This window comes from Protopterus annectens, chromosome 2.part2, assembly GCF_019279795.1.
Source record: "Protopterus annectens isolate FY-2018-M chromosome 2.part2, PAN1.0, whole genome shotgun sequence".
Lineage (NCBI taxonomy): Eukaryota > Metazoa > Chordata > Ceratodontiformes > Protopteridae > Protopterus > Protopterus annectens.
In genome coordinates, this window is record NC_056730.1 from 869,760,520 (window position 1) to 869,786,804 (window position 26,285).

The 26,285-nt window shown below is 40.7% G+C and overlaps 1 protein-coding gene across 2 annotated transcripts in view; it reads right to left on the minus strand.

The window, feature by feature from the left end:
• Positions 1-265: 265 nt before the first annotated feature.
• Positions 266-26,285, minus strand: part of TUT7 (terminal uridylyl transferase 7) — a 3,176,298-nt gene continuing 3,150,278 nt past the window's right edge. For both annotated transcript variants that reach the window (XM_044064191.1, XM_044064190.1), the window contains exon 26: positions 266-1,058. In XM_044064191.1, the coding sequence (XP_043920126.1) occupies positions 698-1,058 (361 nt within the window). In that variant the 3' untranslated portion in view covers positions 266-697. The remainder of the gene's footprint in view (positions 1,059-26,285) is intronic.

A 26,285-nucleotide genomic window follows, 5' to 3' on the forward strand; every position in this document is an offset into this window, starting at 1 on the left:
AAGCCTCTCTGAAGGGATCTGTTCTATAAAGACTACCTTGCTGACTGAGATCCTGAAGATTTGTAGTTCTGGAGGAGCCATAATTGTGACTCAAATTTAAAAAAGGAACTACTAGTGGGATCACTGGAAAATAATTTATACTATAGACACATCTTTACACATATTTTAAATGCTTTCCACATGAAAAACAACTGGTCAAATGAACAACACAACAACAAATATACATAAAGACTATGAAATCAAAAGAAATGCAGAGTCTCTAAAGTAAAATTTAAATTTCTTATACAAGAAATTTATTTTAAATTATACCTTTTTACATTTAAAAAAGTTCCATTTTAAACCTCTGCCCATGCTGCTCATTAAGTAATGTCATAGAAAAGCACCAGTATGCAGCCTCTGATGCCCTGGCATATAAAGTAAAATATAATTTACACTTTAAATTATGGAAGGCATAGAGCTTCCCTATTTAAAAACAAAATAGCTGGTCTCTGCAGTGTTTTAACAGAGAAATAAATAAAGTGGAACCTGGCGGTTTCTCACCAGCTGAATTTAAAATATGAAATGAATCAGTGTAAACAATTATGGAGCAAGTACGCAACAGGGATGACACAAAAACAAAATAAAATGGCTAAAAAGGGTTAAAAGTCATCCTGAGCAGGTGTCATGAAACCATAGTCAAACTAAAAGAGTAATTTAATCAACTGGCCCACCCGAGTTTCTTATTCTGGGCCATATCTTGAGGACTTTTGTAGTGCTGGCAGTCCTTCTTAAGGTGCCCTTCCATTCCACAGACAAAGCAGCATTTTTCCCTAAACTCCCGGTCTTCTAGTCTTCTCCACCTTTCACTGGACTTGACAGTTTTGTCCCTTCCAGAATCCAGCATTCCTTTATCATATCTGGACTTTTTGGGGGTACAAAGCTGAGATTTTCCATCTCTCAAAGGGAGTTCTCTTTCTGCATCCCTGACATGGTAATCCTTGCCATCTTGAGTTTGCTTCAGTCTGTTTTCATGATATCGCTCACTAATGCTGTCTTCTTGGCCACATTTCATTCTCAATCTGTTTCAAAAGATAAGAGAAGGCAGGTAACAAAATAGCAAATAAATATCAAATTTCAAGTATAAAAAAACAATTACAGATTTGTGAGTCATACATGAAAGTGGCTTGACTGCCATGGACATTTTTAGACAACATAATTCATCATAAAATAAGAAATGACACAAAGCATGTCTAAATTCTTGAATAAAGATACAAATCTTAAGCTTGGTGATGGGGACAAATGCTACAGGCAGAGGAGCCATAAAAGCCTGCTCTAGAAGCAGAACATACAATGTGAAGTAGAACATTCATTAGTACCTCCACCTTCTCAGTTCATCTTCTGTAAGATGCAGAAAAACTGCAAATGAAACCAAACAGAAACTTAAAAAACATCAAATGAGAAAACAACATAAAGAAAATGGAATCTACCGGCATATAAGAATAATGCAGTGACTGACAATCTTGTGGCGCAGGTTTAGTTATCAGACCAAATACCAGAGAAGCTATCTAAGGAGATGGAAAGAAGCGCTCTAAATTATACACTCCCAATTCAGGAAAGCTATTTCACCATGCTCTGTTTTGTTTGTGCCCCGCAACCGCAGTTGTAAATCAGAGGAGACAACAGTAGCTACCAAAACATTCACAGTACACACACCAGAGCCATTCAGCTGGACATGCATGCTGTACCACATGCACATTTACTGACACACACTATACTGCTTGTGGATAGAATAGGGATCCCCAGTGACATGCCACATATAAAGTCACCTACACTGCACTGCTTACTGCCAGCACAAGAGGCACCCATGCCTGAAAAGATCATATGGGAAAATAGGGGATATTATGGAATGGTACACTAGGGCCAGAATAACATAGGCAAAAGAGGAAATGGCACTGACAATGATGTAAACAATAAAAGTAACTACTAAAAGATAAAGGAGAGAAGAGCATATTTCTAAAAAAAAAAGAGAAGAGAAAATACTTAAAGCTGTAATCCATGAGTTAGCTCTAAGAAGGCAAAGTAATGTGAAGAAAGAGGGCCAGAAAGCAACATTTATGACTGGAACATAGTGCTATACCAAACCTGTAAACATTCTAAGAACATGTGATTCCAAACAAATACCTGTGCTTAAGGTATGCAATTGAAAAGCTGTATTAAAAAAACTCACTTTCCAACTACATCATACGCATGCTACTGAAATATATGAAATAGTATCTTTCATTGTGAGTGCACTAAGGCAAGCTAGTAATGGCTGAAGGCACAGTACCTGTTGCACCAAAGCTAGTGATATCACATCTGCTGCAGCACAAAGTCCAGCCTGATGACAAGCAGCTCAGCACCATAACAGAATACATCTGAACTAACTGCCTTGTTATATGACCAACAGATAATGCATAGACTGGGAAATGGGGTAGGCTATCTGCAACATGCGTTACAGAGCATCCCATATCCTTTGAATCTTATGAATGCCTATGGATACTGTATGAGGTATACAAATGTGGTCCAGACCAAAGAACTATTTATTCTAAACAAACAGCTCACTGTCATGCTGGGAACTGTTATCACATTTCCATCCATAGCAGGTGAATGTCATACAATCACACTGCTATGAAGGTCCCCAGTGATGAGAATGTTGAAAGGTATGTCAAATGGTAGGGCTGGCATTCCTTATACTGTTACTCTGTATGTTGCCCAGATGGCATCATAACAAAGCTGTACCGACAGTACTCAGAAAGAATGCACAATGTCAACATATGGAGAATGTGTGCATTGGGCACTCTCTCCTTTTTTTTTCAAAACAGGTTTATTGTTTTAACATATAAGAGAAATATCATAACAATTTTATACAAGTAATTAAAAATAGGTTATTATTATAATATTCAACAAAACAACTAAAGTATTTACAAAGACATCCACTACAATCAGATCAATTAATTAAACTAAAATACCGTGCTATTGAAATTAGAATTTTTTTAACAAATTTTGTAAATTATCCCATACAATATAATAAGATGTTTTTCTAGTTGTTCTCGTCCTAATTGTGTTTATTTCCATATGGCACATTATATTCATAACATTTTTAAATTCATTGAACGAAGGAGGTGTATCTGAAATCCAATTTCTAGTTATTATTTTCCTAGCCACTGCTAGAATAGACCATAACAAGGGAAGCTTAACCTTTTTAACACATTGAGGTACAGGTGTGTTGAATAATATAAGAGATTTAGAAATAATGAAATTATCTGTAAAAAGAGCCTGCAAAAATTCATTAATTGACTTCCAGTATTCTTTCAACTTTATACAGTCATAAAACATATGAGCCCAGTCAGCATTAACTTCTACATTACATCTCTTACATAGATTATCTTTATTATTTATTTTATTCATCATCAAAGGTGTATAAAAAGATCTATGTAAAAATTCCATGTATAAAGTCTCCAGACAATGGAAGACGTAGTTCTATAAGCAGATTCCAATATATATTGTTTATCTTGTTGATTTGGTGGGTCCCCATTAATAGAGGTGAAATAATTCCAGTATGAATCTACACTGTAAAAAGTTTCTTGTCTGATAATTTTATGTATGTATGAAAGTTTACCTTAATCAGAAACTTTATGTTGTAAATTTAATATCAAGTAATCAATCAGTGTTGGAATAGATTCTTTAACTGTTATAGACATTAGATCTATTTTATTAATGAGATGTTGTCTAAAGGTCTGAACCTCTAACCAGCAAGTTTCTCTTAGATCAAATTCTTGTTTTAAGAAATCTAGATTTTTAACTTTATTATCAGATATCAGCTGATACCAGTACTTTAGATCATTATCTATAGCTAAATGAGCTCCTTCAGAAGTAGATGACAAAAGCATACCCTGAGTATACATTATAGGGAATACAATAAAATTCCATTCCCTATACTTAGGGTGCATGAATATAAAGTTACGATAGCTAATAATAATATTTAATGGGTAACAAACCATATGTTTAGGTGTAATAGGTGAAGTACAAAATTCCTTTAGTAACCATAACATGGAGTTATTTACAATCATATTTTTATGTGTTAAGGAGATTTTCATGAAGTGCATACTAATTAGCTCCCAATAATCTTTCCATTTTGCGACATATGACTGATCTATTAATAAAGTAATAACTTTTACAATAGAAGAGATAGTATATAAATTAAAGTCTGGAAAAGAAATACCCCTTGAGACCAGCTATTAGTATGTTTCTTTAATGCAATCCTAGGTCTATTAGGTGCCCATAGAAAATTTAACATTAGTGTATTCAGTTTCTTGATAATTATTTTTGTAGGTGGAAGTATTATTGATTGTATTAAGTATAAAATCTTAGGGAATATTATCATTTTAATAATTGTAAGTCTCTCCTCCATAGTAAAAAACATATTATTCCAGGTATTAAAAAGATTTTGTATATTAAGAAAACAGGTATTATAATTATTATATATAATAGATTTAATATCTTTAGATAGTATTATACCTAAATAAGTTATCTGACCTGAATTGGGTACATATTTAGTAAAATCACTAGTGAGAATATTTTTTCGTGTATATATAGGTAGTATTTTAGTTTTTTTTTCATTGAATATTAAACCAGAAATACTTTTAAAATTCATCATTTTATCAAATAAAGACTGCATAGAAGAATTAGATCCTGCTGATGTAATTAGAACATCTGCAAAAAGTTGAATTTTTGATGTTGTATTTTCATCTATTTCAAAACCCTCTATGTCAGTACTGTTTCTGATCAAATTAGCCCAAGGCTCCATTACTAAAGTGAATAATAGTGGAGAAAGTGAACATCCTTGTTTTGTACCTTTAAGAATGGGTATTTTTTGTGAAACCTATGTTCCTACCTTAATATAAGCCAGCGTTCCTTTGTATAAATGCTCAATTAGATTTACAAATGCATCAGAGAAGTTTGTGCATTTCAGTAAGGTAAACAGATAGTCCCAACTTACTGAATCAAATGCTGAACTTGTATCAAGACTAATAAGTGTTAAATCTTTCTTTTTCCTATTTGCAAAATCAATTAATGTTAAAGTTCTTCTTATATTATCAAAAGTATTTCTATTTACAATGAAGCCTGTCTGATCTATATCTATAATGCCGGGAATGATTGTCTTCAATCTATCAGCAAAAATACTCATAAACATTTTATAATCAACATTAAGTAATGAGATGGGCCGATATGAAGAACATCTAGTTGGATCTTTATTAGGTTTTAAAATTGGCGAAATAAATGTATATTGCCAAGATGGGGGGGTTATTAACTCAGTTTGGGCAAAAATAAAAACCTTATGTATTAATGAATATGTACTTTTAGAAAGGATTTTATATATCTCTGGTATAATACCATCATTACCCGGTGCTTTGTTTGATTTAAGCTTATTTATTTGTGTAATAACTTCTGTATATGAAATACTCTTGTCCAATAGTTTAATCTGTTGTTTATTAAGCTTTTTATTCATGTTTGTGGTTATAAACTCCTTTATTTTATCTTTAGGTTCCATGTTAATGTTAGTATGGTTAATTTTGTGAAAGTGATTTCTAAATTCATCTAGTATTTCTGGTATACTAGAAACATTCTTCTTTTTCCTTAGAGAAAAGATTTCTTTGATATGGTTTTGTTTATTCAACCTTTTTGTTTTATTTTTAAGTCTATGTAAGTATTTGGGGCTTATTGAATAAGACAAAAACTTGTATTTCTCTAAAATTATTTTAACTTTATGAGTTAAAATTTCTTTGTATTTCTCATTTAGTTTGTTTATTTCTTCAATAACTTTCTTGTCCATAATATTTTCTTTATTATTATGTTTATAAGAGTCTAATTTACTTTGAATATCTAACAATTCCTTATCCCAAGATTTCCTTTTATTATTATACCATCTGATACTTTGTCCATATAGATATGATTTTAAGGCATCCCAAACATAGACAATGGAGACTTCAGGAGTATTATTTATGTCTAGAAAATGTTGTACTTCTGAAAGTATATATTCTTTATAGTCTTTTAGTTGAGTTAAGTATGCTGGTATCCTTTTGATCTGAACATTATGAGTATTTTTATCATGAATTCAAAAACAATTGAATTATGATCAGATATAGGACATGAAATGATTTTGGAATTAATTAAATCTGTTACCATCTGGTTAGAAATAAAGACCCTATCTATTTTTGAATAAGTTTTGTATCTGTTAGAAAAAAGGTGTATGGTAATGATTTTGAATCTATCTGATTATTAATATCATTCAAATGATAAGAATTAGCAAAATCATTTAAATGTTTTGCATTAGATGTAATTCTTCTTTTCCTATAGTGGTAGTATCACTTTCATGTAGTATACAATTAAAGTCACCAGCTAAAATAATATCCCCTATAGAGAATGATATGATCTTATCAAGATGATGTTTCACTGTATTAATACCAATTCCAGGTATCCAATATACATTAATTAAAGTGTAAGTCTTCCCATTAATTTGTATTGTAACCATACAAAACATTCCTTTGTCATCCTGATAAGACTTAATGGTTTTAGGAATGGGCATACTTTTATTCCATAAAATAGCCACTCCTCTTTTTTTCTGAGTGTGCTCTTGGGCACTCTCTTCTGATGGACATACTCAATATGACCATCTAATGGAATAACTGCCATATGAATGCGTCAATTTACATAACATATTCTATGTACAAATACAATGTCACAGTATAATGTGAATATCTCTAATTACAGGTGATAATGGCTATTATACAATGACCCCCCATTAATATTCCAAAATGTGCACACTGATTGGCCAGTGTGCCAATTATAAATCCCACAATGTACCAACAGAAAAAAGGTCCGGTCGCCCAGACTTTTTTTCCATTGGAATAAAGTCCTCAAAACATTTTTTTTAAATAAATAAAAAAAAAAAAAAAAGAAAAATCGGAGCAACGGAGACTTGCTTTTCTACGTTGCTTCCGTTTGTAAGCATTGATGTACTGGGTATGCATGGGATGCAAGTCCCATATGCATGCTCAGTACATCAAAACAAGGGAGCAGTGTACCACAACCAGCAAAAGGACAGTAATGCGCCATTATACAAAGACATTATTTAAGAAAAGTATTTTTTTCTTAAATGATGTCATTGTATAATAGCAATAACTGACTCTGTGGTTGTGGCATATTGAAATTTACCCATGGTTGGCTTCGTCCTCGTGATTAAACCACACCAACCGTCGGTAAATCTTCAATATTCCACACCACGTCGTTGGTTATTGCTTTAATAACATCTACAGGACATTGCAGCACCACAATTGAAGAAGCACATAATGAATCATACCAGCTGACACAGGCAGTGACTAAGTGTACATATGCTTTGATATCGTTCTGATTACAGTACCTGGATATATCCAGCAGTACACAATAATACACACTACAGAAGACATCACTAATGGTTAGCATGTGGCACACTGTATAATATAGTAAGCATGGTGGTCTCCCGGTCAAGATGCAAAAGCTATGCCACCACAGCTCCAAGCCCCAGAACATCAAAATCTACAGGACAAAAATAACAGTAAAGAGCAAGAAGCTTGCAAAGGAAAAAAATCAAGCGTAATGGTGGGCCCAGTACTCCCAAACACAGCTGACAAAACAATACTTGTAGAAAACTAAGTACCATGACAGGCCACATGTGCAAACATCACAGCGTAACATGGGCAAACCATACATACTGCAGTGACTTCATATACACAGAACAGAGTGACAAGTGCACATCCTGACTACCTGTGACATTCACTCATCCATTTCATCAGCTGACTGAGACAGTGACAGGCAGTGGGGGCAAATAAATAAACGGATAACTATAACATACAGTGACTTAGAAATAAGACTGGTGTTACTAAATATTAAATACTTCAATTTTGCCCTGTTTTATTAGTTGCATGCTGAATGTTCACTTGATGGGTGTAGTGCAGGTACCACAAGGATGTCGTACTAGGACTTTTAGTGAAAAATACCATTTGTAAGTTAAATGAAACTGAAGTTTTTTTTCCTCCTTCAAATTGCATTGATCCTGCTTTTGACAGCAAGGCAAGCTACTTATGTTTAGAGTACTCAGGTGATGTTACATGATATACTTCAGAGAAAAAAGTAAGTTTGGGGAGGTCAGGATGGACCCACAGCATTAGCTTCAGTAAAAAAATTCCAGCACGGTCATGGAAGCAAAATGTATCAAAAATAGAATGTCATATAATGACTGCTTTACAGCAGTTAAAGCAGTTCTAGCATGAAATAAATGTCTTTACTACAATTTAAGATCCAGGAGGAGCTGATATGCAAGAGGAAGCTATGCTACTGAATAAGTTTTCTGAAAGCTTTGTTATTCATAAGACAATTAAGAATAAACCTGCATTTCAAATGTATTGTGTTTAAGAGAACTGAGAAGCCACGGACTTATCTGTATCCGGATCAACGGTTTACACACCACTATCTATCAGCTACAGTTAGCATTTACTACATATATTCCACATTCTGTATTCCAGAAGTGCTAAGAAATGTATTGGAAGTTTCTATGGTACTGTAATCAGAACGATATCAAGACCTGTAAGAAGTAACTAAAAACTGTTTACACATGAACAGAAGAGACTTGGCAATAAAACAAAAGGGCTATTAAGCACACAAGATCAAAACATGAATTATGACGGACTGCATTAAAGTTCAAAGGAATGACTTCTGTAGAAGTTTCTAAACACAGTTTTGCCACTTATCTGAGACGAGGGGTATGTTTGCTTGGACAAAGTGCACCAGGAAGGTCAAAACAATATTGCATGTTATATACGCATATATCTATATTGAATGTTCGAACATTCAAAATTCCAAATCTCATATGGTCGACACCATATGATCAGATTTTTGAATGTTTGAACGTTGTAACGTAGCTGTCCATACAGCGCAGAATGGGAAGATTTCCCTTTTCTGCATTGTAGTGCGATCTTGGAGTTGGTATACTTAAAGAGCAGGGGGTGTGGGGGGCTGCATGGGAGCTTGCCCCCCCTGCTTAGAGCATTTAGGTAGGTGTTTTGTGTAGTTTATTTTTTTTTAATTAGATATTCAAACTTTTGCAAGTTCAATCATATGGTGTCGACCATATGGTAGTCGAACTTTCAAATGTTTGAGGATCTAATACAGACCCCCATTAATGTGTGTGTGTGTGTGTGTGTGTGTGTGTGTGTGTGTGTGTATATATATATATATATATATATATATATATATATATATATATATAGTATACACACTCCTGTTAAAATGTTAAAATGCCAGGTTTTTGTGCTATAAAAAAATGAGACCACAATAAATCATTTCAAAACTTTTCCCACCTTTAATGTGAACTGTAACCTGTACAATTCATTTGAAAAACAAACAAATCTGTTAGGGGAAAAATATAAAAAATAAAAGTGCAATACTCTGGTTGCATAAGTGTGCATACCCTTAAACTAATATTGTGTTGTGTGTGCACACCCTTAAACTAATACTTTCTTAAAGCACCTTTGGACACTAAAACGCAGAATAATGACTAATATAAATTATGACACTCAGAATCCTTCCTCTGTGTTTCCTAAGTGGGATAGACCAGGCTATCGCCTACTGCCACCAGGTGAATAAAGTCAGTCCTCTTAATGTAAAGACACACAAAAAATGTACTAAGTGTAATACCATTCCAGTAATTTAAACAGTTAGCTAGCTACAGCTATAATGAGACTTAAGGAAAGGTAAACCAACAGTACTGCAAAATACGACACAACAAGCAATAGCAATGCTAAACAGTTTAAAATACAGAAAAAACAGTAAATAATTCAATGAATCAATAGCAGTTCATTAAATAAATTCAAAACAAGTGCAATTTTTTGAAGAAAGTACTTGGCTCTGTTTGGATAGCATTAGAGGCAAGAAAATCTCTTCTGAAACATAGGCGAGGTCACCAAGTGTTGTTGAGCTCTGTGGAAATGAGCCACGAGCTGAGCAAATGCACCAAATTTAAACAGATGCTGAAAACTCAGAATACTGTCTAATACGTCCTCTGGCCAATCAATAATAATTCAAAGTCCTTCCTGTGTGTTTCCTAACTCAGAATAAACCAGGCTACCGCCTACTGCCACTAGCTGAATAAAGTCAGTCCTCTTAATGTAAAAACAAACAAAAAAAGTCTACAAAGTGCAATGCTATTTCAGTAATTAAAACAGCTAGCTAGCTAGTTACTGGTAATAAGGCAATTAAAGTTATGGTAAGCTTAGAGCACGGCAAAATAAGGCACTTCAAGTGTTCAGCAATGTCAAACAGTTTAAAATGCAGAGAAAATGTATACATAAGGGAGGTTTTTCTTTTTTTTTTTCCTTTTTAAACAAAAAAACATCTTTATTAAATTTTCTTGTATGGCACTGGCAACTGTACAATTATGTAAATGAAAATAAATCATAACAACACAATCTCAGTTGCAAACATTATATCTTACAAACCATGTCAACACAACTACAGCTGCAAACATTACACGTCACTTTTAATATATCCTGTCACTGGCAGTCAGCCATTACATATCTCATTCAAATCCTTCCTTCTTTTAAACCTGGTTCCTCCTCTGCATGTATTGATCCCACATTTCCCATTTTTCCTATGCAATTTGCTCCTACCTTTTTCCAAAGATCCCAGTTCCAACTGTTTTATTTCTATTACTATATTTGTTGCTTCTAAATAAGGGAGGGTTTTCAAAGGCAATGCTCATTGGATGAGTGGGCACTCGGTATTTGAATCTATGGAAAACAATGGGAAGGAAGAAGAATGCAACTCAGTCAAGCCTATAATGCCATTTTTGTATACTTCCAGTTCACACCCAAAGCTCCTTATGGCACCCAGACCTTTTTTGACCTAACTTCTTTAACCAAGTGACTTTTCAGCTAATAAAAGGCAGCATTAGAAAGTGCAAAGCGTTATTAACAAAATGACCCTAAGATTGTCAATCCAGGATGCCCTGCACTAGATAAATTAATCAATTCTCTAGTGCAGGGCACAATGTCCCTCCACACTGTCGGATCAACAATACCCTAAGTACCCTTGAAGTGGTAAAGGACCTGGGATTACAAGCTGACTGTGACCTTAACTTCGACCATCATGTGTCTACTGCAGTAAGGAAAGCTTTCTACATAGCACACTTGATTAGTAAAGGCACTGTCTGAAAAGCAAAAGAAGTTATAACCTGCCTATACTTGCCACTTATCTGGCCCATAATTGAGTATAACGCCTCATTTGGCATGTACCGTACTAAGCACCTGCGGCAATTAGAGAGACCTCAGAGGTTTCCTAATAAGCTGCTTCCCTATACTAATCCGTTCCCTTCTGACAAGGATAGTAAAATGATGGAACGGTTGGGGAAGAAAGTGTCTACTTTCTCTACCATGGTTTTCAGGGCCATTAACTACCAGACACGCAAGTCGAACTATTTTCTGGCTTTGCTCGCCCAAGCTTCCCATTTGGCATCCGACCTTCCTGATGCTCCAGCCAAGGCGCAGCTCACCTCTCTCCTGTCTACGTCCGCTCAGGTGCTCAGACATTCCATTAAATGCAGTTACGATGCTGTTGAGGTATCTGCAAGGTCATCAGCTTCAGGGTCTGTACTCGGGAGATACTTATGATTGTGTCTTCAGCCTTTGCGTGATGATATTAAGGCGAAAATCATGGATGCAGCACTGGAAAATGATGCCCTTTTTGGTGCTGAAGCTGCAGCCCTTTTCAAGTCCTCTGCATGACAACGGGAAAGACCTTTTATTTATTTATTGCATTTGTTTACCGAGAAAGTCCACTGGGCCTAAAAGAGCCCATTTTCAGTGATGGCCCAAGGAGAAAAGCTCCGACACGAACATAGATGCAGAAAAAATTAAACCTTAATTGGTACAGAAGTAGAAACAGTGTTACACATAGTGATTACAGTAATATATACATAAAAGCAGGAATTTAGTTGGTTTGATTACAGTAATATATACAGAATACGTACATAAAACCAGGAATTTAGTTGGTTGCCAAATTTATTCAATGAGAGGTATAAACAGAGATATATTAATCAGCATTATTGTATCAATATCAATAATTGAAAAAATAATTATGGAGGAAATGTCATCAGTCAGCACTAGCAAAAAGCATAGGAGTTTAGTTATCATATAAGGAGAAGGAAAAGGTTAGGTTATAGAGCAAGTATATGGACAGGAAGACTTGAGATGATTTTTCAGTATTTGTTTGAAGGTGGTGGGACTGCCTGTGTTTCTTATATAAGGTGGAAGTGAGTTATACAGTTTTGCGACGGTGAAGGAGTACCGGAGTTGACCATCAGGTAAGGTGGGCTTTTCTACTTTTAGAAGTAGATGATTTTCAGATCTTAGCTGCCTTCTGGGTTGGTAATGGGCAAGTAGTGTCAAGAGTGCAGGACAGTCTGTGGGTCTGTAGATTATTTTGTGCGCTGTAGTTAGTTGGGTGAATGAGAGATGGTGGGGGAGTTCCAGCCAGCCTAATTGTTTCAGTGAGTTACAGTGGTGGGACGAGAATTTGGCCTTAGTGGCAAATTTGGCTGTTCTGTTTTAACACATATCAAGTTTGCATTTTGTAGAATTTTGAATATTAGTGAGAAGAGAGGTGCCATAAAGGCGAGAGGGTAATAAAAAGGTAGTTGCAAGGGTTTGTCTAATAGAGAGGCTAAGAAAGTGTTGGAGCCTGTAGAGCATTCTGAGCTTTTGGTGTCTTTTTGATGTTATTGTTTGTGTAGGTCAAAGTTCAGGTTTTCATCTTTAATAATGCCTAGTAGTTTAGTGTGTGAGACAACTTCTATAGTGGTATTGTCTTGGGGTGTATAGTGAAGAGTTTATCTAGGGGAGTGATTTTCTTAGGGGTAGAAAGTACTCATTTTTTATTTTCCTGATTTAGGGCAAGATGATTAAGCATTCAAGATTCAGTAGAGGTGAGAGCATTCTGGGTGATTTGCTGGAGTTCAGAGCTCTAATTTGCTGTACGTATAATTGTAGAGTCGTCAGCATACTGAATTACTGAGCATTGTGGGAGAGTGGAGTGAAAGTTGTTAATAAAGATGCTAAATAAGAGAGGGCCAAGTATGGAGCCTTGGGGTACCCCTGTGGAAGTATTGATGAGGGAGAGTAAGATTGTTGCCATTTGGTAGACTGCTGCCTACTGGAAGTAGCTATTGAACCATTGTAGAGTAGGTGGAAAAATGTGGAGGGTGAATAGTTTAGAGAGGAGGAAGGTGTGGGAAATGGCATGAAAAGCTTTGGAGAGATTGAAAAAGAGAAGCAATTATTTTGCCAGAATCCCCTGTCCAGTTAACTGTATCAAGGAAGGAGAGGAGGGCAGTAGTAATGCTGTGTCCTGGTCTGAAACCATGCTTAGTGGGTGATAAAATTTGGTTTTCAAGCAGGTGGTTGAGGAGTTGGATGCATTTTTCCAGTATTTGAGAGGGATGAGAGAATTGCTATAGGACTAAAGTTTGTGGTGTCTGTGTTGCTGCTGCCTTTCTGTAAGGGGAGAATGAATGCTTTTTTCCAGATGTGTGGGACAAGGGATTCTGTAATCAATCTGTTAATGAGTATGCTGATGGGATAAGCTACAGAGTTTGGAGCTATCTGCATGTAGTATAGGGATAGATTGGCAGGTGCTAGAGTACAGGGTTTTAGCTTAAGTAAAAAAAATGCAATTGTGGTAGTGGGTATGAGAGAATTTTAGGTTGCAGTCGAGGGTAGTGTTGTTTTCTGGGATGATATGCAGGATATAAGCTGGGTGGAGGTAGCTAATGGTATTAGGTAGTATGCCTGCAGTGGTGATATTGTTAGGGTGAGGCACTAATATCCACTCTATTGTGCAGCCCCAGTTATTTTTGTGGGGGGGGGGGGTCTGGTGATGTCTTGAATTCGTTGGGAGATGTAAAGGTTTATGTTTTTTGAGGGGTTTTGACAATGTCTAGCCAATCAGTGTTTACATCACCTAGGGTGATGGTTTCATTATCTATGTTTTGGGATGTCCAGGCAAGTATGTTCTCTAGTATTGGTATTCTGTTTCCTGGAGGAATATATTTAAGTAGCTGAAACACCTCTTTGTGTCCCCAGTTCCTAAATACCACATAAATTATCCTGCCAAAACCTAATTTGTAAGAAGGAAACAATGTTCCCCTCCTTTCCATAAGAAAGGGGCTCGGAGGCAGGGTGCTGCCAGATCCCAGCAAATCCCTGCCCAAAAACCCACCTTTCAAGACAGGCCAGCTAGGCTGTGACTACATGTTAAAGCTTTCAATCATCCCCCTTTCCCATTGCCCATCTTCTTGCCTTCTCCCTTGGACAAGTATCTCCACAGACAAATGGGTCCTTTCCATTATCCAAAACTTTTAGTTATGTACTTACCATAACTTTAGATGTTTGGGATCCATCTCGCCTACATTCTGTACTGATGGGTTCGGAGCCGATCCTTGGCTCCGACTCAGCACGCTATGCTATAGAGCAAAGTCTCTTATTGGCTGAGCTATTCTATATCCCAGGATGCACCACCACTACTTCCCCAGATCTTGTTTGTCCGCACTCATGCACACACACATAACTGTTTATATAACATTGCCAGATGTTTCAAGATGAAACAATAGTACTCGGACCGTCCGGTCTCGTCTGATCTCCAAGGCAGGGGGAAGGAGGGTGGGTTATTAGGAATGTAGGCGAGATGGATCCCAAACATCTAAAGTTATGGTAAGTACATAACTAAAAGATGTTATGTGATCCTATCTCGCCTACATTCTGTACTGATGGGACAGCGTCCCTAGCACCTGATTCCTGGGTGGCTCACTGGAAAACACTCCTGAGAACTGTGGAACCAAATGAAGCTCGCCCCCGAGATGCCACATCCAATTTGTAGTGGGAAATGAAGGTGTGCGGAGAAGACCACGTAGCCGCAGCACAAATATCGCTAATGGCAAGCTTAGAATGGAATGCTATTGAAGTAGCCATAGCTCTAGTAGAGTGAGCTTTGACAGAGGTTGTAAGCTCCTTATTAGAAGAGGAATAAGCCTGACTAATACAGTCCCTGATCCACTTGGCAATAGTGACCTTTGTGACGGCTTTGCCCAATTTATTGTCCGAAAAGGACACAAACAATTGATCTGTTTTCCGTGTTTGTTGGGTCCTATCTAAATAAAAGCGCAATTGCCTGTGAACATCCAAATGTGTGGAAAATGTATTCCACTTTGTTTGAGTACTTTGGGAAGAAAACTGGAAGTTCTAATGACTGTTGCAGGCAAAAACTGGAACAAACTTTAGGAACAAAGGATGGGTTAGGTCTGAGGGATACTCTATCTTTGTGAAAAAACAGGTACGGTGGTTTGACAGATAGAGCTTGAAGCTCTGAGACCCTTCTGGCTGAAGTAATAGCGACCAGAAAGGCAGTTTTCCAAGAAAGAAATTTCAAGTCACAGGTTGCTGCCGGTTCGAAGGGGGAGGAGGTTAAGGCACGTAATACCACATCGAGATCCCACGGTGGAGCAGGATGAGAAGTCGGAGGTCGTAAAAGCGCAGCACCTTTTATGAAGGTTTTACACAATCTGTTGCTCATCAAAGGTGGGTTTATAGATTCGTGAAAATTGGAAATAGCTGCTAATTGGACCTTGATAGTAGAGACTGATGAACCTTGATTGAATAGGGAAGTTGGAAACTTCAGGACTTCTGACACCGGGACAGTGATGGGATCTAGACCCCGGAGTTGAGCCCAAATAGCAAATCTCTTCCATTTGCTAGTATACAATTTCCTAGTGGCAGACTTGTGGGCCGAGGATAAGATACGTATGACTTCCGGGTCTAAAGTATGATTCCTGACTATAGTCGGAAGAGGAGGAGCCAAGCTGTTAACTTCAAAGAGTGAAGGGACTGATGGAGTTGTCCCGACTGGTGAATTAATAGGTCCGGGAATTGATCCAGGAACCATGGACTGCCCAGTGCATACTTCCGAAGATAGGGAAACCATACCTGACGAGGCCAGTAAGGGGCAACTAAAATCATTTTGCTCCCTAAGTGAGTCGCCTTTTGGATCACTCTGGGAAGGAGGGGAACCGGAGGGAAGGTGTATAGCAAGCCGGTGGGCCAAGGATGGGCTAAGGCATCCCTGGGAATCTCCCCCGGAGCTGGCGTGAGAGAGAAGAATTTTCTGCATTTCGCGTTCAGCGGGGTTGCGAAAAGGTCGCAACAAGGAGTTCCCCATCTTCTGAAGATCTGAGTTGCCACTGCCTCGTTCAGAGACCACTCGTGAGGAGAGAGAATAGTTCTGCTTAGTCTGTCAGCTATCACGTTGGATCGCCCAGGGATATGAGTCGCTACCAGAAAACGTCTGGTCGCCACTGCCCATTCCCAAACTCTCATGGCCTCTCTGCAAAGGGGGTAGGATTTGGTCCCTCCCTGCTTGTTCAGATACCAGACCACTGACATGTTGTCGGACTGAATGGCAATTACGCCCTGAGGGAGGTAATCGTGGAGGGCTTGTAGAGATAGAAGCACCGCCCTCATTTCTAGAATGTTGATGTGAAGGAGGCTCTCGTCGGAATGCCAATTGCCTTGGACTGACCTGCCCAGGTAATGCCCCCCCCACCCTGTCTGGGAGGCGTCCGTCGTCAATGTGGCCATAGGAGGAGGTGGAACGAAGGGTCGTCCCTGATCCAGATTGGAGGACACCAGCCACCAGCGAAGGTCCCGTTTGCAGGTTTCCATGATCCGTATGGGGTGACTGAGAGGGAGATCCTGAAAGGACCACTGGGTTGATAGGAGCCACTGGAGAATTCTCATATGCAATCTTGCTAAGGGGACTAGGAGAACAGTGGCCAACATGGAGCCTAATAGCTGCAGGACCATCCTGGCTGGGGCTTTGGATCTGAGAAGCAAGGCTCGAACTTGAGCCTGTATTGTCTGTATCCTTTCTGTAGGAAGATAGACCCGCATTTGGTTTGAGTCTATGTCTACTCCGATGAACCTTATGCGCTGAGATGGCAGCAACACAGACTTTGGCCAATTGAAGGTGATTCCAAGGGAAGTGCCTAGTGATATGGTGGCTGCTAGGTTCTGTAATAGTAGACGCCTGGAGGTGGCAGTTAGGAGCCAGTCGTCCAGATACGGAAACACCTGGAATCCTAGACTCCTCAGGTGAGCAGTCACGACCGCCAAACATTTGGTGAACACCCTGGGGGCTGTGGTGAGACCAAAGGGCAGTGCGCAGAACTGAAAATGACTGTCTCCCAGGCTGAAGCGCAAATGTCTCCTGGACGCCTGATCTATCAGGATGTGATAATAGGTGTCCTTGAGATCTATGGAGCACATCCAAACACCTTTCTCCAGCAGTGGGAGAATGGATTGTAAGGTGACCATTCGGAACTTGGACTTCTTGACTGATCGATTCAGGTTGCTGAGATCCAAAATGGGCCTCAAGTCCCCGGTCTTTTTTGGCACCAAAAAGAATTTTGAGTAAGTCCCTAATCCGATCTGGTCTGCGGGGACTGGTTGGATGACTCCTTTTTGAAGCAGCTTTGAGATTTCGAAGGCTGCGCTTTCCCGTTGACTGGGTGGCGGGTCCGGGATTCTCCTGGACGGCGGAGGGGGGTAAGAAAAGGGGATGGCGTAACCTCCGGCGATGATTCGAAGCACCCATCGGTCCTGAGTGATACCCTCCCAGGCTTTTAGGTGCCTCGAAAAACGACCCCCGACTGGCTCCGGAGCTGCACAGTCGGGCAATCCTTCAGGGATTGTGGAAGGCTGAAGAGCCACGAAAGGACTCGCGGTCTCCAGTGTTGCGGGGGCACCTGCCGCCTCTGGGACGGCGTCTTCCAGAAAAATTTCCCCCTCCTCTGCCTCTAGAAGGGGGATCGTCCTGCTGCGAGGGATAAGACTTCTGGGATTTACGGAACCACATTTTCCCTCCTCTTTTAGCCTTGGGGTAAGGCCGAAAGGGAGTGGAAAACCATGCTCCTACGGCAGTCAAAGTCTTACCTTCTTGCTCACAGCGGGTCAATGTGTCCTTTACCTTGGGCACAAACAAAGAGGACCCATCAAAGGGAGCATCGGCAAAGGAAGATTTAAAGGCTTCCGCAAAATGACACAGGCGGAGCCAGGCTTGCCTCCGTAGAGCAACACCCGTACCCGCCGCTCTACTCACCCCCTCGGCTGCATACGAAATGAGCCTCATGGACGAGTTTGATATCGATGACAGAGTAGCCAACTGAGAGCCAACCGTCTGAGCCAGCTGCTCAGGTAGGTTACCCAAGAGGGTATCTGAAAGCTCCTTGACCAGATCCCTCTGAAGTCTAGTGAAGTGCGTCAAATAGTTCAGGGACCTTAAGGTAAAGGCCGCTGAACTGAGGGTGCGCTTCCCGTGCAGTCCATGCTCCTAGACTCCTTATTAGGAGGATGGACGGACGTCGAAGCCTCTGCTACATCTTGTTGGGTAGCAGATGCCACCACCAGGGCATCTACAGCCACACCTTTGGTCAGAAACTCCTTCTCTGGGGGTGCTGATAAGAATTTATTTGGGCGAGCCGGCACCGGTTCCACAGAGTCTGGATGCTCCCACACCCTTCGACAGATCAAATCTAGGAGCTCGCCGAAGGGCGGAGACACCCAGGAGGCGGAGGGCTGAGCCTCGAAGGCCTTGAGGAACACCGACTCGTCAGCGGAAGGAGGTTTGGAATGCCAGCCGCCTCGTTGTTTGAGGGCTTCTAAGATGTCTGCAAAGGAGACATCATCCGAGGACGACTTAGGGGACCCTTCCGCATCATCAAGATCGGTGTCCGACGTGAGAGACTCATCGGGGGAGTCGACGTGCTTCCTCTTGCACAGTCTTTTCCTTGGGGGTTTCTCCGAAGAAGCTTCAGAGGGACCTCCAGGAGGGGGGGAAACCCCACTGGGGGTGACCTCAGGCCCCGGGGCTCCGCTGTCTAGCGACAGGGGGACTACCAAAGACCCAGTCTCCGTGTGTAGGGAAGTTGCCGGTGAGACCGTGGAGGTAGCCAAAGAAGATTTGGCCAAAGCACTCCTCATGGCCCTGAAGGCCGGACCGCCAGAATCCTGGGAAGGTCCAACCCCCGGGGCCACAACGGTAGACGGCACCCCCGCAGCCGACGCACCGAGAGGAAGGCTCGGAACCGAAAACATCGGTCCCGAAGCGTCACCCCCGGGGCCGACCGAGGAGGTCCGTGTACCAAACTCCGACCCGAAGGCCGGGGTTGGAGTAAGGGTCGGAGCCGACCCGAAAACCTCCATCGGCTCCACCAGCACCAGCTCCAATGGTGCCGAGGCTGTTGGAGGAGGAACCATAACTACAGGGTGGGCCATCGGCTCCGAAGCCGATTGGGCTGGAGCCGAAACTAATTTCTGGAATACAGGAGACTGAAACAGTCTTTGGAGCACCCTGTCGATGTCCGAATCAGACATCTTGGAAGATCGGGAGGAGACCGACCGGGTCCGAGCAGACTTCACCATCGGCTCCAAAGGACTGGGGGACCGGCTCCGAATTGACTCGATCAATATCGGTGCCGAGGGAGACTCCATAGCAATTTCCCTCGGTGCCGAAGAGGGCTTCGGCGCCAAAGGGGAAGAGTCTGAGCCGGCAACCCTCATCGGCTCCAAAATCAGTGGAGCCGATGAAGGTGACCCGCCTCTCGACGCCCCAGCCATCGGCTCCGAAACCAGAGGAGTCGAGGCTGGAGGCATCGAGGCAGACCGTTCCGCCCTCGGCTCCGAAGTCCGTGGAGCCGATGGAGAAGCCTGCCTAGATTTCTTAGTCGTCGGTTCCGACGGGCTGGTCGGAGCCGACGATTTCTTTTTCTTAGCTGGAGAGGAAGAGGAAGAAAAGGCCTCCTCAAAGGAGGGTTTGATAAGCCCTTTTAAGATCAATTTATTCTTCCTGTCTTGGAGGACCCGAGAGGAAAAAGCGTGGCACACGCTGCAAGACTCCTGAAGGTGTTTGGCGCCTAAACAGTACACGCATAAGGAGTGATCGTCCATGATGGACATTTTGTAGTTGCATCTTGTACATTTTTTAAATCTGGAGGGTCTATGCTCCTTAGACATAATGTCTTTAAACACTATTCACTTTGTAGAGAAAAAAATAGTATGATAACTCAGTACAAATGTTTGCACAACAAATGATTTTTTTTTTTTTTTTTTTTTAACAAGAGAGGTGAAAGCCCAAGAAAAATTTTACACGAATAACAACAGACCAACAGGAGGGCCAAGAACCCTCAAACTAAAACAGGTACTTGACCTCTCTGAAACAACAAGAAGACTCACTAAGGAATGAGGGGAAGGCCCCTCTAACTTAAACGGAAACCTTTCCCTGTCCAGTCACAAAATTTTACCACAAAAATTTTACAAAAACACAATTATACACAACGATAGCTGTTAAAACAGCTTTTGGTTTAAGATTAAAGAAATTCCTGACAGAAAAACTCTCAGAAAAAAAAGCACTTAGCTCAGCCAAGTTCGAGACCACGTCCTAGCTTGTAAGCGGCAAACGAGATCTGGGGAAGTAGTGGTGGTGCGTCCTGGGATATAGAATAGCTCAGCCAATAAGAGACTTCGCTCTATAGCATAGCGTGCCGAGTCGGAGCCGAGGATCGGCTCCGAACCCATCAGTACAGAATGTAGGCGAGATAGGATCACATAACATCAGTTATTACATTGTATGGAAATCAGTTCTTTCTTGCATGGGCATTCCACAACCTCCCCGAGACCGGATTAATCTATTTCCTCAAATCCTAGAAGACTTGCTAAATCTATAAAAATAAGAACTATTCAAGAAGTCCCCACCCCCTCCAAAAAGAATGTGGGTTTTACTCAAGAATGTTCGTAGTCCCCAGAAAAAAATGGTCTCAATCTTTTCCTTAAAGTGCCAAGCTTTTGGATGCTCACTCTGCAAACTCTGTTCCCCTCTCCCGCTACCCTAGGCCTTTCCAGTCACTCTGAACATCAAGGATGCATACCTGCATATCTCCATTCACCCGTAATGCAGGAAGCTTTTGTGTTTTTCTGTTGCATCCTCACATTTTCAGTTTTGTGCTATGCCCTTTGGACGCTCTACGGCACCAAGAGTATTCACAAAATGCTTAGCTCCTGTCATTGCCTTTTGCAAGTTCCAAGGAATACTGAACTATCCTTACCTGGATGACCTACTGATTCAAGCAGCCCTCCCAGACACACTAAGGGAAAGCCTAGTTTTCACAGTCTCCCTTGTCTAGACCCTGGGGTTCACGATAAACTACAGCAAGTCTTCTCTCAATCCATTCCAGGAACAGATTTTCCAAGGATCCAGATTAAGGACAAATCTGATGATAGCTTTCATTCCTCTCAAAAAGTCAGAACTCTGCTCAGCTACTTCCACCATCTACTCCACTTAACCACCATACCTGCCAGGGAGTACTTGCATATGCTAGGGTTCATGGCATCACTCATTCTCATACTCCCCTTAGCCAGACTTCACATGCGGAAAATCCAGTGGTTTCTAAAAACTCTGGAGCCAACATGCTCATCCTCTGGAATTTGTACTCTCTTTTATCCCATGCATAGAGAGAGAAATACAATGGTGGACTCTATAGATTCTACTAAACCCAGACCTTACTTTTCAACATTCAAATCCAGGAACTCTATACGGATGCCTCAGACTTGGGACAGGGAACAACCCTGGGTTACTTAAAAGTCCAGGGTCTGTGGTCTCCCTCAGTCAAGAAGCAACATATCAATGTAAAGAAAATGAGGGCTTTGAACCTGGCACTGCAAACCTTTCAATCCTGTCTACTCCCAGGACCCCTGAAGTTATTCAAAGACAACACTACAGTTCTATGGTATGTGAACAAATAGGGGCACCAAGTCATACCTGCTATTCAGGTTGGCCCTTCAAGCCTGGGAGATTTGCCCCTCAAGCGAAAGTTTCCTTCCAAGCAGCTTATATTCTTTCAGATCAAAATGTGCTGGCAGACGCTCTCAACAGGTCCATGACACAAGCCCACAAGCGGATGCTTCTCAGTGATGTGCTTCTGGACATTTTCCATTGGTCAGGTACTCCTCAAATAGATCTATTTGCCTCCCCTTGAACATACAACTTCCAAAGTTTTGTGCCAGAGTCCCTGAACCTCTGGTATGGAAGGTGGACACCCAGTCCTCTTCATGGAAGAGGATGTTTCTTTATGCACCCCCCCCCCTTCCCTGTCATCCAGAAAGTCCTACTGAAAATACAACAGGACAAGCCAAACGTCTTGCTGCTGACTCCCTTTTGGCCAAGACAGCACTGGTTCCTCCTCCTGCATTTAGCCAAGGGCAATCGTCACAAGTTACTTCACAGGGTGGATCTTCTCACAGAAGACAAGATTAATTATCCATCCAAACCTCATCTCCCTGAATCTAACTATGTGAGTGATAGGCTTTTTATCCTCTTCCAACACCTTTTTTTTTTCCCCTGAGGACTTGCTTTTAGTCCTGCAGGAGGCAAGGAAACCTAATACTAGGATATCCTATTTATCCAAATGGAAGAAGTTCTTCATCTGGTGTCTAAAGAAAGACATACATCCATTTTCAGTGAGCATTCCAGTGATTCCTTCCCATTTGTGCGAGTTACTTAAGGCTGGGTTGGCCTACTCTTCTGTTAAAGCCAATCTTTCAGCCATTTCAGCATGTCTGCCTGTATCTTCTCCACTAGCTTCTAAATTACACGCTAAGTTCTTCTTTAAAGGTGTCCTTCACATAAGACCTCCCAGGAAACCTGTCCCTCCTCCCTGGGATTTAAATTTTGTCCTGGAAAAGCTCACCCAGGCTCCTTTTCAGCCAGCAGGGGCAGCTTCCTTAAAATGTACATGGAAATCAATTCTGCTAGAAGCCATCACTTCTGCTCAAAGAGTTTCTGAACTCAAAGCCTTATGGCTTGCCAACCTTTTCTCATTTTTCACAAGGATAGGGTCTCTCTCCATACTAACTCTTCCTCCGGGCCTAAGGTGGTTAATGACTTGTCCCTTAATCAATCCATCTATCTGCCCACCTTTTTTCGTAACCCTAAAGACCCCCTAGTGAAAGGGTCCTTCATTCCTTGAAGGTGCACAGACAACTCAGATTTTATCTGGACAAAACCAAATCCATTAGGAAGTCTGAGCAACTGTTTGTTTCCTTTCATTCCAGGGTGCTGGGAAAACCGGACTCCAAAATATTTCAAATTGGATCTCTAAAGCAATTTCTTTCATTTATGTCTCCCATAGGAAAATGCTCCCTACCTCTGTAAAGGCGCATTGAATCTATTCTCGAAGCAGCCACATGGTCCTTTGTCCATACCTTCACTTAACATTACAAACTAGATACTATTTCCAGGTCCAGAGCAGGATTTGCTAGGGCAGTCATGTGTGGATTCCTAGAAACTTCCTCTGCTCCATCCTCCTTTTCCCCTTCCATAAGCTTTGGTACTCTCCCAAAGATTATGAATACTGCAATATAGAATAGTTGTGTAATATCTTGCCATAAACACATATGTCCTTCTCTTCCATGTTGCAGTATTCTATCCCTCCCTCCTACTCCCTTGGTACTTGTTCTTTTTTCTGGATGATGATGTTTACCTCGTATCCTTGGACAGGTGTTCTGACTGGGACATTCAATTCTGAGGAATTGTACATGCCAAAATCACCTTTGTCACCTGCGTAGGCTGCTGAGCTGTGTGCAGCGTTGCACATACCATGTAGTAACAAAAGTCTTGTATACTGGCTGGATGCTTGGGTCGCCTAGACGGGGAATCCCCAAAGGTTATGACTACTGCAACATGGAAGAGAAGGCCATCTGAGGTTAGATAGAGGTCAGGGGATGTCTATATTTGTTGCAAAGGTGGCCTAATGGTTAAGGTGTTTGCCTTGCAAACACAAGGTGTGGGGTTTAAGTCTCACAAGGGATAATTGGCTAGGTTTAAAATGGCTTGCAAGGGCAGTTAACCTAGTACTAATCTATGAACCTATGAAAATAAATAGAACATATTAGAGTAATAGGTTTACATCACAGGAAATGCCATTTATGTGGAGCTGTCTTCCACTCCATAAAAAAAAAGTACTTCTCGTACTCTGTATGTAATTTGGATAAATGGATGAGAACTGCAAATTCACCCCTAATTAAGCACCTCTGGATAGGGGAAACCTGTAAATGCCCCAGCATACCCTTAGCCCATTTCTGGGTTACTTGTATACAAAATATAAGGCCTAAAAGCCACCATAGGAGTGTAAGGCTAGGCTTCTGAAAAATCTTACTGATCAATAGTCAAGTAACCTATAAAAAGATATAGATTTTTTTTTAATGGACTAAGACGATGGTGGGTCCACCAAGGTGCTGCTACACACCCATATGGAAGTTGTTCCCATTGTACCAAATTATGCAGAATGAGATACTTTGCCTCCATTAATGCTGCCGACTTATGGAAGTAAAGGCTCATTCTGAACCCAAGTAAAACAAAGCTTAGTACATTTTAGCTCCCACAGAGCCACACCTGCACTGATTCTTTCTTCATCTCCTCCTTTAACAAGACCTGCAATCAGCCCCACAAATCATACCAAACTATTAGGGGTTGAAATAGATAATCACCTTAGATTTGACCTACATATTTCTATTACCATAAAAAAAGTACATAAAAAACTTGGCCTACTTTATCGCAATAAAAAATTCCTCACTGACCACTCCAAAACTACAATAGCGAGGACTCCCCTACTATCCACCCTACTTTATGCCTCCCCGTGCTTACAAATCTCCACAAATCCGACCTAACAAACTTGTTAGTAGTTATAATAAGATTTGCTGCAGCCTCCCCCATTAGAACACATCACTGTGAATGCCTAAAAAACTCAGTTGGCTAGAACTACCACTAGCCCAGAAAATAATAAATAACTATGAAAACACCCCAGCCCTACAAAATCTTTTGCAACCCCATACAACTGCCAGGCCCTTGAGGTCTAGCACAAAAACCTACTCAAAGTAACCAAATATAACAATGAAGCTGGTAAGTCTGTCTACAGCCACTGTATAGCAAAAACCTGGAACTCCTTTCCTGCCCACATAACTGACAACAAATCCCCATCACAGTTCAATAAACTTCTTAAAACTCATTTTTTGAATAATCGACTGTGCTCCTGTATCCCCCCCCCTGGCTAATGTCTCATTAGAACACTTCACCTAACTTAAGTAACTCTGCTAAGCCAACCAATCATAGTACTGTACCTACTTAGGACTGTTAATCTTCTGCTCATCCCATCTCTCCATGAGTTAGGCAAAACTACCCCAGCAATGTTGAGCTCTCCATAAGCAACTAAAACCAGGAGAAGACGTATTGTAAATTGATTTGTTATCCTTCTCAACTAAAACCAGGCGAAGACATATAATGAATCAATTTATCCTTTGCAACTATAGCGAGCATCATCTGGTCTCTCAGTGCCTTATTCTACGTGTCTCTGCTTTTACTCTGATAGTAAATCTATCACAGGAATCCTAAACTTAGGAATATCTTCTAAAATTTAATATTATTTTGTAAAGAACGAATGTATCCTATCTGTTAATATGTATGTCAGTCTATTCTATGGAAATTGTTTGTCAAAAGTTTGTCCTTAAAACTATGTTTTGTAAAAAATTGTTCTCTTGGAGCTTTTCTCCCCGGGCCTCCACTGAAAATGGATTTGTAATCCAGCTGGACTCTCCCGGTCAACAAATGTAAAATAAAATAAAAAATAAAAAAAAAAAAAAGCTCAAGGGGCTCCAGCATCTGCCTTACAGAGACCGACTAAAGTCCCTGTCACTGTACTCCGTAATGTACAGACTTCTTAGGGGAGACTTACGACTGGCCTACAGAGCAATCCAAAATCCAGACCTAATAAACTTAATGCATATCCATAAATCAAATGTGACCAGGGGTTCCCATTCCAGGGACCTAAATATGGCCTGCAACTTAAATAGGACATGCTGGAGGGACAGATTTATCTGCCAGCAACTGCCACGTCTTTGGACCAGGCTACCAATTCATGTGAAACAGAGCATCTCTATGACACTGTTCAAGAGGAATGTGGATGAGTGGATGGGGCAGTGTAAATTCTTACCGGTGATAGTACCCACAACCCTCCTGGACATGGGCAGTCATCACTAAGTGCAATCTTGGGTACTGACTAGCATTTCTATGGTATTACATTG